We start from the raw sequence: 12,408 nt of genomic DNA on the forward strand, positions 1-12,408 counted from the left end.
AGCTGGGCCTTGCTGGGTTTTTTTTTAATTTATTTTTTTTTAATTGCAAGGTAAATGCTTTACAGAAATGTGTTGGTTTCTGCCAAATGAGCTGGGCCTTGCTGTTTGAATAGGATTTTGTCAAGCGTTCATTATTTGGTGGAGAACTGTGGCAGACTGTATATTCCAAAGATGACTGTGCTAATACACTTCCCACTCCATATGCTTTTTTTTCAGTATGACATGGACGCTTGTCCATTGAGGGGTAGGCATCTTCGTACCCTCCCCTTGAACTTTGGCAAGACTTTTCGATTGCCTTGATAAGCTGAATGGGTGGGGCGGTGGGGAGTATCCTAGCGTGGCTTTTGAAATTATTCAGCTCTGCTTGGTCGGTCCCTTCACAGGATGTTGAACCTTGGAACCCAGCCACCATGCTACAGGGATGCCCAAACTAGCCCACGGGGAGAGACCACATAAGGTGACTCATGTGGAGAGAACCTGAGGCTCCCAGCTGACACAGCAAGCATCAGTTACCAGACAAGTAAGCGGATGAGCCATCAGATGATTCCTGTCCCCAGCCTTTGTGTACGTCATGGAGCAGAGACAAGTCGCCCCCGCTCTGCCCTGTCCTAATTCCCGACCCAGAGAATCCGTGAGCAGAATAAATGACCATTTTATGCCACAAAAGTTTTAGAGCAATGTGTTACACAGCTGAAGGAACTGGAACAAAGACATTCTAAGGAGAAAGTAATAGAATGTCACAAGCTGTTGTGAATACTGGCAGTATTGGTGATGAGGCCATAAAGGTTGGCTGGAACCAGACTATGAAAAGTCTTACAAGACAGTAAAAAAAATAAAAATAAAATAAAAATTAGACTTACTGGCAGTAGAGAACTGTTAAAATGTTTTAAGCTGAAAAAAATTGAAATGCTAAGATCTGCCTTTGCAAGCTATCTCTGAGATCAGTGTGAAGGGAAGACTGGAGAGAAGACTCAAAACAGGAATTCAATAAAGATTTTAAAAATGGTTCACATAAAAAAAAATCTTTAAAAAAAATCGGAAAAGCTCCTCCAATTAAGATGAGTCCTAAACAAGTAAATGGGTAGGATCATCTCTCAAGCGATATGCTGTGTGACTTTTTCCCTCTTAAGGGTTGCTTCTGATGCTCATTTATACTCAATTTATTGTATTAAAATACTGGCAGAGAGAAGCATGTCACACAAAAACCTACACAGGAGTATTTACAGCAGCTTTAGCTAAAATTGCCAAAACTTGGACATAACCAAGATGTTCTTCAGTAGGTGAATGGATAAATTCCCTCGTATATCTTACTCAGCACTAATTTTAAAAAATGCACTATTAAGCCATGAAAAGACATGGAGGAACCTTAAATGCACATTACTAACTGAAAGAAGCCATCTGAAAAGGTTACATACCGCATGATTCTAACTTTATGAATTTCTGGAAAAAGGCAAAACTCTGAAGATATTTAAAATGTCAGTGTTTTTCAGGGGTTACAGAAGAGGGCGGAAAGAACAGACAGAGCACAGAGGATTTTTAGGGCAGAGATGCACTCTGTAGGATACTATAATGGTGGATACATGTTGTATATGTTTGTCAAAACCCATAGAATGTCTACCACCGAGAGTGAACACCAACAAAGTATGGTCTTTGGATGATTAAAAAAAAAAGTTAACGTAGGTTCACTGTTTGCAACAAATGTACCACTCTGGTGTGGGATGTTGATAGTGCAGAATGTTGTACTTGTTTGGGGAAGAGGGGTGTATGGGGAAATCTTGGTACCTTCCCTCAATTTTGCTGTGAATCTAAAACTGTTCTTAAAAAAGTCTATTAAAAATATTAGGGGATGGGAATGTTAGGGGATATTAAAACACAAAAACATTTTCCTTCCGTTTTCTTTCAAATTTCTGGATCTGGACCAATTTACATAAAGTGTATTCTAAGAATAAAAGCAAGCTGTCTAAAAAATTGTTACCACTTATAACCAATTATTTATGTGACTAACGCCAACCTTATACTACAAATATCACCATAACCCACAATTTCTTGTTTCTGGGTTGATTAAAATATCCTCATCAGTCTCAGAACTGGCTTTATAAGAAAACTATATACAAGTGAACTTTTACAGTAAAACTATACTAACAAACTTCGGTTTTAATATTTTGGATATTGGGACTCTATATAATGGGAATCTAAGGTGCATGGTCCAAAGATGAGGGAGAAGATGAAACTCAGAATATAAGGAGCCAACTCTATGAAAAGGATGCCTGGATGAAAATAAAAGCAAAGATATATGAGCGGATAAAAACTACTCAGAACGTTTTGTTCATCTTCACAGATCTTTCATCCTTTTTTTCTGAGAAAATCAAGGGAAGAATGTATTGGAAACTGAGTTCATGGAGAACAGACAGGCTGGAGTGGCTCGACAGTGGGTCAATCAGATCCTGAGTAGCAGTAGAGCCTGGCTGGAATTCGATAGTGTGATTTATCGGAGGTCAGTAGTATACTGTGCCATTCTCTAGTGCTAATTACTCAAGAGATCATTAAGCAATCTGTGGGACACCATGCTTCATACTTTCTCACATTTTCATCTAATGCTTGCTTCTGAAAAATATAAGCTCTTCATCAAAGAGAAGATTAATACAAACAAGAAAAGGAGCTAAAATGAACTTTATGCTTTAAAGAAAAAAATTTATGAATATAAAAGATTTAACATTTGTAGTTAATAATTTTTGAAATGAAACAATGAAAACAAATAAAGCAAAACAGACAAAAACATTGAAACAAATAGTAAAACAAGGTTCTTGGACCCTGTGTGGATTGAATTTATCCCTGTTAATCTTTTCCCACATGACCAAAATTAAAGCCACTGTTGCTCTATTTCACAAAATAAAATCTGACGAAAAACAATACCTGTCCAGTGTTTCTTATTCACATTTCTGAGTACAATTTTTATTCTTTAATTTACCTGTATCCAAGAGATTATAGACATCTGTTTGCCCTTCTGACAACCATGCCGTTGATGAGATAATGGAAGTAGGAATTATCGGCAAAACTGGCTTTGGATCATCCTCACAAAATAACATCAGGTCCTTATGGAAAGCAAAAGAGAACACGAAAGTAGAAAAAAATTAATCCCACTGCTTCAATTTGCTACAGCAAATGGACAATTTATGGAGACACAATGTGTCTATATGTGCTAACATTATCATACATTTGGATTGAAAATTAGCACAGAAGTTATCTACACTTGGGTGTCCACTGAGTGTTGAGTGGTTTTCTATCTTTAAGGATCCCCTCTCCCTGCAGCAATATGGTTGGACCAAGAGAATATTATGCTTAGTGAAATGTCAGACAGAGAAAGACAAATATTGTTCGACATCACTTACATGTGGAATATAAAAATAATGCAAATAAATGTACATGCAAAACAGACTCACATATATAAAAAACAACTAATGGTTACCAAGAGAAGAGGCAAGGCGGAGGGGCATATTACGAGCATGGGATTAAGAGATACCAACCACCACGTATAAAACAGACAAGCAACAAGGATATATTGTAATAGCACAGGGATTTATAGCCATTATCTTGTAATAACTTTTAATGGAGTATATCTGTAAAAATACTGAATTACTATGCTGTACATCCAAAGTTAACAAAATATTTTAAATCAACTATACTCCAATTAATATAAATAAATAAGTAAAAAACAATCTGTACCTTCTAAGTATAAAAAAAAAAAATCACTCTTTGCTACCTAGCGCAGATAAGCAATTTTTTTTTTTGAGGGGATTAACTTTCCCTACCATTTCTTGAGCATCCTTAGAACTTACTATCTCAGAGGCCGATTCTGTTTTATTGGTAGTAACAAAGTTACCTGTGTGAGTCTTTTATCCATATTTAAAATTTTAAACTTTTTATCATGGAGTAAAGAAAGCAGACAATAATTCAGTCAAGTAGGTTAAACAAGAATCAACTCAACCAGCCTTGTTTCATTTGTATCATTACCACTTCCCATCTATTTTATTTTGAAGCAAATCTTAGATATATCACTTATTTCAATATGTATCTCAAATGATAAGAACTCTAACAATAAATAATTGTGTTTACACTTATAAAAGATAATACTGTGAAAGTGCTGCACTCAATATGCCAGCAACTTTGGAAAATTCAGCAGTGGCCACAGGACCAGAAAAGGTTAGTTTTCATTCCAATCTCTAAGAAAGGCAATGGCAAAGAATGCTCGAGCTACTGTACAATTGCACTCATCTCACATGCTAGTACAGTAATGCTCAAAATTCTCCAAGCCAGGCTTCAACAGTATGTGGACCGTGAATTTTCAGGTGTTCAAGCTGGATTTAGAAAAGGCAGAGGAACCAGAGATCAAATTGCCAACATCCATTGGATCATGGAAAAGCAAGAGAGTTCCAGAAAAACATCTATTTCTGCTTTATTGACTATGCCAAAGCCTTTGACTGTATGGATCACAACAAACTGTGGAAAATTCTAAAAGAGATGGGGATACCAGACCACCTGACCTGCCCCCTGAGAAATCTGTATACAGATCAGGAAGCAACAGTTAGAACTGGACATGGAACAACACACTGGTTGCAAATAGGAAAAGGAGTACATCAAGGCTGTATATTATCACCCTGCTTATTTAACTTATATGCAGTACATCATGAGGAACGCTGGGCTGGATGAAGCACAAGCTGGAATCAAGACTGCAGGGAGAAATATTAATAACCTCAGATATGCAGATGACACCATCCTTATGGCAGAAAGTGAAGAACTAAAGAGCCTCTTGATGAAAGTGAAAGAGGAGAGCAATAAAGTTGGTTTAAAGCTCAACATTCAAAAAATGAAGATCATGGCATCCAGTCCCATCACTTCAAGGTAAATAGATATGGAAACAGTAGAAACAGTGAGAGACTTTATTTTTCTGGGCTTCAAAATCACTGCAGATGGTGACTGCAGCCATTAAATTAAAACACACTTGCGCCTTGGGAGAAAAGCTATGACCAACCTAGACAGCATATTAAAAAGCAGAGACATTACTTTGCCAACAAAGGTCCATCTAATCAAAGCTATGGTTTTCCAGTAGTCATGTATGGATGTGAGAATTGGACTATAAAGAAAGCTGAGCACAGAGGAATTGATGCTTCTGAAGTGTGGTGTTGGAGAAGACTCTTGAGAGTCCCTTGGACTGCAAGGAGATCCAACCAGTCCATCTTAAAGGAAATCAGTCCTGAATATTCATTAGAAGGACTGATGCTGAAGCTGAAATTCCAATACTTTGACCATCACCTGATGTGAAGAACTGACTTGTTTGAAAAGAGCTGGGAAAGATGGAAGGCGGGAGGAGAAGGGCATGACAAAGGATGAGATGGTTGGATGGCGTCACTGACTCAATGGACATGAATTTGAGTAAACTCTGGGAGTTGGTGATGGACAAGGAGGCCTGATGTGTTGCAGTCCATGGGGTTGCAAAGAGTTGAACACGACTGAGCAACTGAACTGAACTGATGAACGTCACAATAACTCAATGTCATCAATAATGATAAACTGTTCAGACTTTCAATTTAACATAACTGTCATAAATAGGTTTTTCTACAGCTTGTCTGGAGAAGGATCCAAACAAAGTCTTCACAGTGGGACTGGATGATTTGTCTTTTTTCCTCCATGAACAGGGGAAAATGTTTTTTTCAGTAATTACTGATGCATAATTAACAAACAGTAAAATGCAAAACCTTAAGTGTAAAGCTCAATAACTTTTAATATTATGTGTATACTTATGTAACCACATTTCCTTCACTCCAGAAAGTTCCCTCAAGCTCCTTTCCAATTGATACCATCCTCTCACCACCAGTAAAGAGTATTATACCTTCTATCACCATCAATGTTTGCCTGTTCTTGGACTTCGTATAAATGTAGCCATACATTATGTATTCTTTTGTATCTGATTCCCACTGCTTAACATAGTATTTGTGAGATTCATCCATGTTTTGGGTGTGTTGGTATTTTTTTCTGTAAGAAGTATTCTACTGCATGAAAATATCACAATTTGTTTATCTGCTCTCCTGCACATGGACATTTTGGTTGTTTCCACATTTCAGCTATTACGAATAAAGCTCTATGGACATTCTTGCACAAATCTTTTTGTGGACAACTGTATTCATTACTCCTGGATATACACACAGTAGGAGAATGGCTCGGTTATAGAACAGATTTATTTTTAACATCTTTAGAAACTGTCAAACCATTTTCCAGGTGATATGCCACTTTATCTAATTCATCAATATTCTGAAATAGTTGTATATTCACATTCAGTTGTAAGAAATGACACAGAGAGATCTTGTGTGTCGTTCACACAGTTTGCCTTATAAGTAACATTGTGCGAAATTACAGAACAAAATCATATTCAGGATACTGACATTGTTATGGTCAAAATACACAACATTTCCATCACCGTAAGTCTCCTTCCTGATGCTTTTTTTTATTACCATGCCCTGCTCCCAACAACTACTAGTGTGTTCTTCATTTCTGTAATTTTGACATTTGAAGGGTGTTATATAAATGGAACCATACAGGATGTAACCTTTGGAGATTGGTTTTTTTCACCTGGCATAATTCCCAGAGAGTCATCCAAGTTGCTGCATGCATCAATAACTTGTTCCTATTTATTGCCAAGCAGTAAAGGCAAAGTGGTTGTCTGAGGAGGCTTTACAAATAGCTGAGGAAGAGAAGCGAAAAGCAAGAGAGAAAGGGAAAGATATACCCAACTGAATGCAGAGTACCAGAGAATAGCAAGGAGAGATTGGAAGGCCTTCTTCAATGAACAATGCAAAGAAACAGAAGAAAACAATAGAATGGGAAAGACTAGAGATCTCTTTAAGAAATTTGGAAATGTCAAGGGAACATGTCATGCAAGAACGGGCACAATAAAGGACAGAGATGGCAAGGATCTAACAGAAGCAAAAGAGATTAAGAAGATGCCGCAAGAATACACAGAACTATACAAAAAAGGTCTTAATGACCCGGATAACCACAATGGTGTGTCACTCACCTAGAGCCAGACATACGGGAGTGTGAAGTCAAGTGGGCCTTAGGAAGGATCAAAGCTAGTGGAGTGATGGAATTCCAGCTGAGCTATTTCAAATCCTAAAAGATAGTGCTGTTAAAGTGTTCCAATCAATATGTCAGCAAATTCGGAGAACTCAGCAGTGGCCACAGGACTGGAAAAGTCAGTTTTCACTTCAATCCCAAAGAAAGGCAATGCTAAAGAATGTTCAAACTACCATACAATTGTGTTCATTTTGCATGCTAGCACGGCTATGCTCGAAATCCTTTGAGCTAGGCTTCAGCAGAACTTCCAAATGTACAACGTGGGTTTCCAAGAGGAAAGGGACCAGTGATCAAATTGCCAACATTCACTGGATCATAAAGAAAGCAAGGGAATTCCAAAAACATTATCTACTTCTACTTCATTGATTATGCTAAAGCCTATGACTATGTGGATCACCACAAACTGTGGAAATCTTTTGAGACGGGAATACCAGACCACAGGTCAAGAAGCAACAGTTAGAACTGGACATGGACCAACTGACTAGTTTAAAATTGGGAAAGGAGTAGGTCAAGGCTGTATATCGTCACCCTGCTTATTTATTTTCTAATGTAGAGTTCAGTCGATAAATCATGTCTAATTCTTTGTGACCCCATGGACCGCAGCACGCCAGGCTCCCGTCCTTCACTCTCTCCCCAAGTTTGCTCAAATTCATGTCCATGGAGTTGGCGATGTCATCTAACCATCTCATCTTCTGCCACTCCCTTCTCTTCTTGTCCATCAGGGTCTTTTTCAATGAGTCAGATGTTCATATCAAGTGGCCAAAGTATTGGAGGTTCAGCTTCAGCGTCAGTCCTTCCAATCAATATTTAGGGTTGATTTCCTTTAGGACTGACTGGTTTGATCTCCCTGCAGTCCAAAGGACTCTCAACAGTCTTCAGGGTATATCATGCAAAATGCCAGGCTGGATGAATCATACACTGGAATCCAGATTGCTGGGAGAAATATCAATAACCTCAGATATGCAGATAATATCAATCTAATCATACTAGGACCACAGCCTTGTCTAACTCAATGAAACCAAGCCATGCCTGCGGGGCAACCCAAGACGGGTGGGTCATGGTGGAGAGGCCTGACAGAATGTGGTCCACTGGAGAAGGGAATGGCAAGCCACTTTAGTATTCTTGCCTTGAGAACCCCATGAACAGTATGAAAAGGCAAAATGATAGGATACCAAAAGAGGAACTCCCCAGGTCATTAGGTGCTGGATGGCATCACGGACTCGATGGACGTGAGTCTGAGTGAACTCCAGGAGATGGTGATGGACAGGGAGGCCTGGCGTGCTGCGATTCATGGGGTCTCAAAGAGTCGGACACGACTGAGCGACTGAACTGAACTGAACTGAACTGAATGGCAGAAAGTTAAGAGGAACTAAAGACACTCCTGATGAGGATGAAAGAGGACAGTGAAAAAGCTGGCTTGAAATTCAACATTAAAGAACAAAAATTATGGCATCTGGTCCCATCACCTCATGGCAAATAGAAGGGGGAAAAGGGGAAGCAGTGACAGATTTTATCTTCTTGGGCTTCAAAATCACTGTAGATGGTGACTGCAGCCATGAAATTAAAAGACACTTGATCCTTGGAAGGAAAGTTATGACAAACTCAGACACAGTACTAAAAAGCAGAGACATCGCTTAGCCAACATAGTCTGCATAGTCAAAGCTACGGTTTTTCCAGTAGTCAAGTATGGATGTGAGAGTTGGACCATAAAGAAGGCTTAGCGCACAAGAATTGATGCTTTTGAACTGTGGTGCTGGAGAAGACTCTTGAGAGTCCCTTGGACAGCAAAGAGATCAAAGCTGTCAATCCTAAAGGAAATCAGTCCTGAATATTCATTGGAAGGACTGATGCTGAAGCTGAAGCTCCAGTACTTTAGCAACCTGATGCAAAGAGCTGATATTGGAAAAGACCCTGATGTTGGGAAAGATTGAAGGCAAAAGAAGGGGGTGAAAGAGGATGAGATGGTAAGGTAGCATCCCCAACTCCATGGACATGAATTTGAGCAAACTCTGAGAGACAGCGGAGGACAAAGGAGCCTGGCATGGTGCAGTTCATAGGATTTCCCAGGCAAGAATACTGGAGTGGGTTGCCATTTCCTTCTCCAGGGGATCTTCCCAACCCAGGGATTGAACCCGGGTCTCCTGCATTGGAGGCAGATGCTTTAACCTCTGAGCCACCAGGAGAGATACAGAAGCTCCTGCACACAGAATGGTTTTGGGTGCATTTTTTCAATCTCAGCTTACATATTTCTTCATCTGTCTGTTCATTTGTGTTCTTTATATATTCTTTATTATATAATAAACCAATAAACGTAACTGTTTCCCTGACTATGTAAGCAAATACTGCTAAAAGCTGTTTTAGCAAATGATCGAGCCTCAGGAAGGGGTCACTGGAACATGGATTTATAGCGGTCACCCAGAAGTATAGACGGCAACCTGGGACGTGCAACTGGTATCTGAAGCAGAGGCGGGGAGAAGGAAGTGTCGTGGACCGAGCCCTCAGCCTGCGGGATCTGATGCTGTCTCCAGGAGAAAGCATCAGAAATAAATTAAATTGTAGGACATCCAGCTGGTATCAGAGAACTGCCTGACGTATAGAAACCCATGCCTCTGATGTTAGAAGTGGAATGTGGTGGCAGTATGACAGTAAAGGCGAAACATGGGTGGGGTAGGGGGGCGGTGGATAATGTGTTTTTCTTTTACAAACACACACAAAAAAAGCCATAAATAAAGTAAAAAGTCAAATGAATGACAAAGATTAATCTACAGAACACATTAATATAAGCAGCTCATACAGCTCAACATTAGGAAAACAAACAGCCCAGTGAAAAAAGGGGCAAAGACCTAAACAGACATTTCTCCAAAGAAGACATACAGATAGCCAATAAACACATGAAAAGATGCTCAACATCACTCATTATTAGATAAAAGCAAATCAAAACTACAATGAGGTATCACCTCACACCAGTCAGAGGGGCCATTATCAAAAAATCTACGAACAATAAATGCTGGAGCAGGTGTAGAGAAAAGGGAACCTCTTGCTCTGTTGGTGGGAATGTAAATTGATAAAGCCACTATGGAGAACAGTATGGAGATTCCTTAAAAAACTAGGAATAAAACTACCATATAACCCAGCAGTTCCACTACTGGGCATATACCCCGAGGAAACAATAATTATATCCCAATATTCATCACAGCACTACTTACAATAGCTAGAACACGGTAGCAGCCTAGATTTCCATTGACAGATAAATGGATAAAGAAGTTGTACATATATACAATGGAATATTACTTAGCCATAAGAAAGAACGCATTTGAGTCAGTTCTAATGAGATGGATAAACCTAGAGCCTATTATACAAAGTGAAATAAGACAGAAAGAAAAAAACAAATATTGCGTATTAACGCAGGTATATGGAATCCAGAAAAGTGGTACTGATGAATCTGCATGCAGGGCAGCAGTGGAAATGCAGACAGAGTGACAAAGCTGTGAACATATGAGAAGAAGAGGGTGAGATGAACTGGGAGAGCAGCACTGAAACCTACACATTTGGTTCAGTTCAGTCGCTCAGTTGTGTCTCTTTGTGACCCCATGGACTCCAGCACACCAGGCTTCCCTGTCCATCACCAACTCCCGGAGTTTACTCAAACTCATGTCCATTGAGTCGGTGATGCCATCCAGCCATCTCATCCTCTGTCGGCCCCTTCTCCCGCCTTCAATCTTTCCCAGCATCAGGGTCTTTTCCAATGAGTCAGCTCTTCTCATCAGATGGTCAAAGTATTGGTGTTTCAGCTTCACCATCAGTCCTTCCAATGAATATTCAGGACTGATTTCCTTTAGGATTGACTGGTTGGATCTCCTTGCAGTCCAGGGGCCAGTCTTCTTGAGAAGACTCTCAAGAGTCTTCTCCAACACCACAGTTCAAAAGCATCAATTCTTCAGTGCTCAGCTTTCTTTATGGTCCATATTTTACCATACGTAAAATAGAGAGCTAGTGGGAATTTGCTGTATGATGCAGGGAGCTCAAATCCAGTACTCTGTGACAACATAGAGGGGTAGGATGGGGTGGGAGGCGGGAGGGAGGTTCTAGAAGGAGGGGACATATGTATTCCTAAGGCTGGTTCTTGGTGATGTATGCCAGAAACCAACACAACATTGTAAAGCAATTATCCTCCAATTAAAAATAAATAAATTTTTAAAAATCAAGTGAAAACTAAAAATGATTAGATAATGGGCTAAATATTTAACGGACAAATAGCTCTAGTAACTGATAAAGAAAAAGATAGAAACCAAGTGGAAAAATGGGCAAAAGACATGAATTAATAAATAAATAAAAAGAAACACAAAGCCCAATAAACACGTGGTAAGTTGTTCAAACTTACAATTAAGATAAAACAAATTTAAGATTTTTCTACCTCTTAGATTGACAAAGATGTAGAAATTTGATAATACTTGGTATATACAAAGATGAGGGGATACACTTTTGGTGGATATAAAGTGGTGCAACTTTTGGGAGGACAATTTGGCAGTACTTTTCAAAACTAAAAATAAATATAACCTTTCAGCAATTCCACTTTTGGGATAGCATCATAAAAATGCATGTACAAGGTTGTTATTGTAACACTGCTTTTAATAGACAAAAACATTAAAAAATCCCAAAATGATTACCAACAGGGATGGGTTAAATAAATTAAGATTAATTTATACATCAAGAATACAACATAAGATAAATAAGTTCTTACCCTTTCATATTGTTTAAACTTTTCTCAGTATTTTCTAATTTAAAAAGAATAAAAATATAAAAATGGAAACAAATGACTTTTAAGCACAAAGCAAAGATGCAAAAAAGAGGTAAAAGGAGGATGAATTAACATAATTAGACAAAGTATAATGTTCATTTCTCTAACGGCTTTGATATGTTCAAATTTTTTGCAAATATCATAAATGATATGCTAATAGACCCAAGAATAAAAATTGTTTACTCTTCACTTAATAAATAATAAACAGAGGCAGTAAGAAATAAACATTTTTCTTCTGTCACTAGCAATTTAGTAACTCAGAACTACACTGAAGGCTTTGGTCAGCTTTAATTTTGTGTGAACCAATTTATAGCATCCCTAACTGTTGCTATGGTAACAACGGAGACCCAAAAAAATCATAACCTCATTGTTGGATCTTCTCAAGCAGGAAAAGAGGAAGGTCTTTTGAGCTGATGAAAAGCTACAAATAGCCTTACTAATTAGCAAATTTAATAATAAAAATTCTGGACAGTATGCAAAGA

The 12,408-nt window shown here is 38.6% G+C and overlaps 1 protein-coding gene across 1 annotated transcript in view; it reads right to left on the reverse strand.

Moving 5' to 3' along the window:
- ENTHD1 (ENTH domain containing 1) overlaps window positions 1-12,408 on the reverse strand; it is an 81,564-nt gene that overhangs the window by 34,190 nt on the left and 34,966 nt on the right. The window contains exon 4 of the mRNA XM_027965865.3: window positions 2,969-3,092. Within this exon, the coding sequence (XP_027821666.1) occupies window positions 2,969-3,092 (124 nt within the window). The remainder of the gene's footprint in view (window positions 1-2,968; window positions 3,093-12,408) is intronic.

Source organism: Ovis aries, chromosome 3, assembly GCF_016772045.2.
Source record: "Ovis aries strain OAR_USU_Benz2616 breed Rambouillet chromosome 3, ARS-UI_Ramb_v3.0, whole genome shotgun sequence".
NCBI classification, from domain to species: Eukaryota; Metazoa; Chordata; class Mammalia; order Artiodactyla; family Bovidae; genus Ovis; species Ovis aries.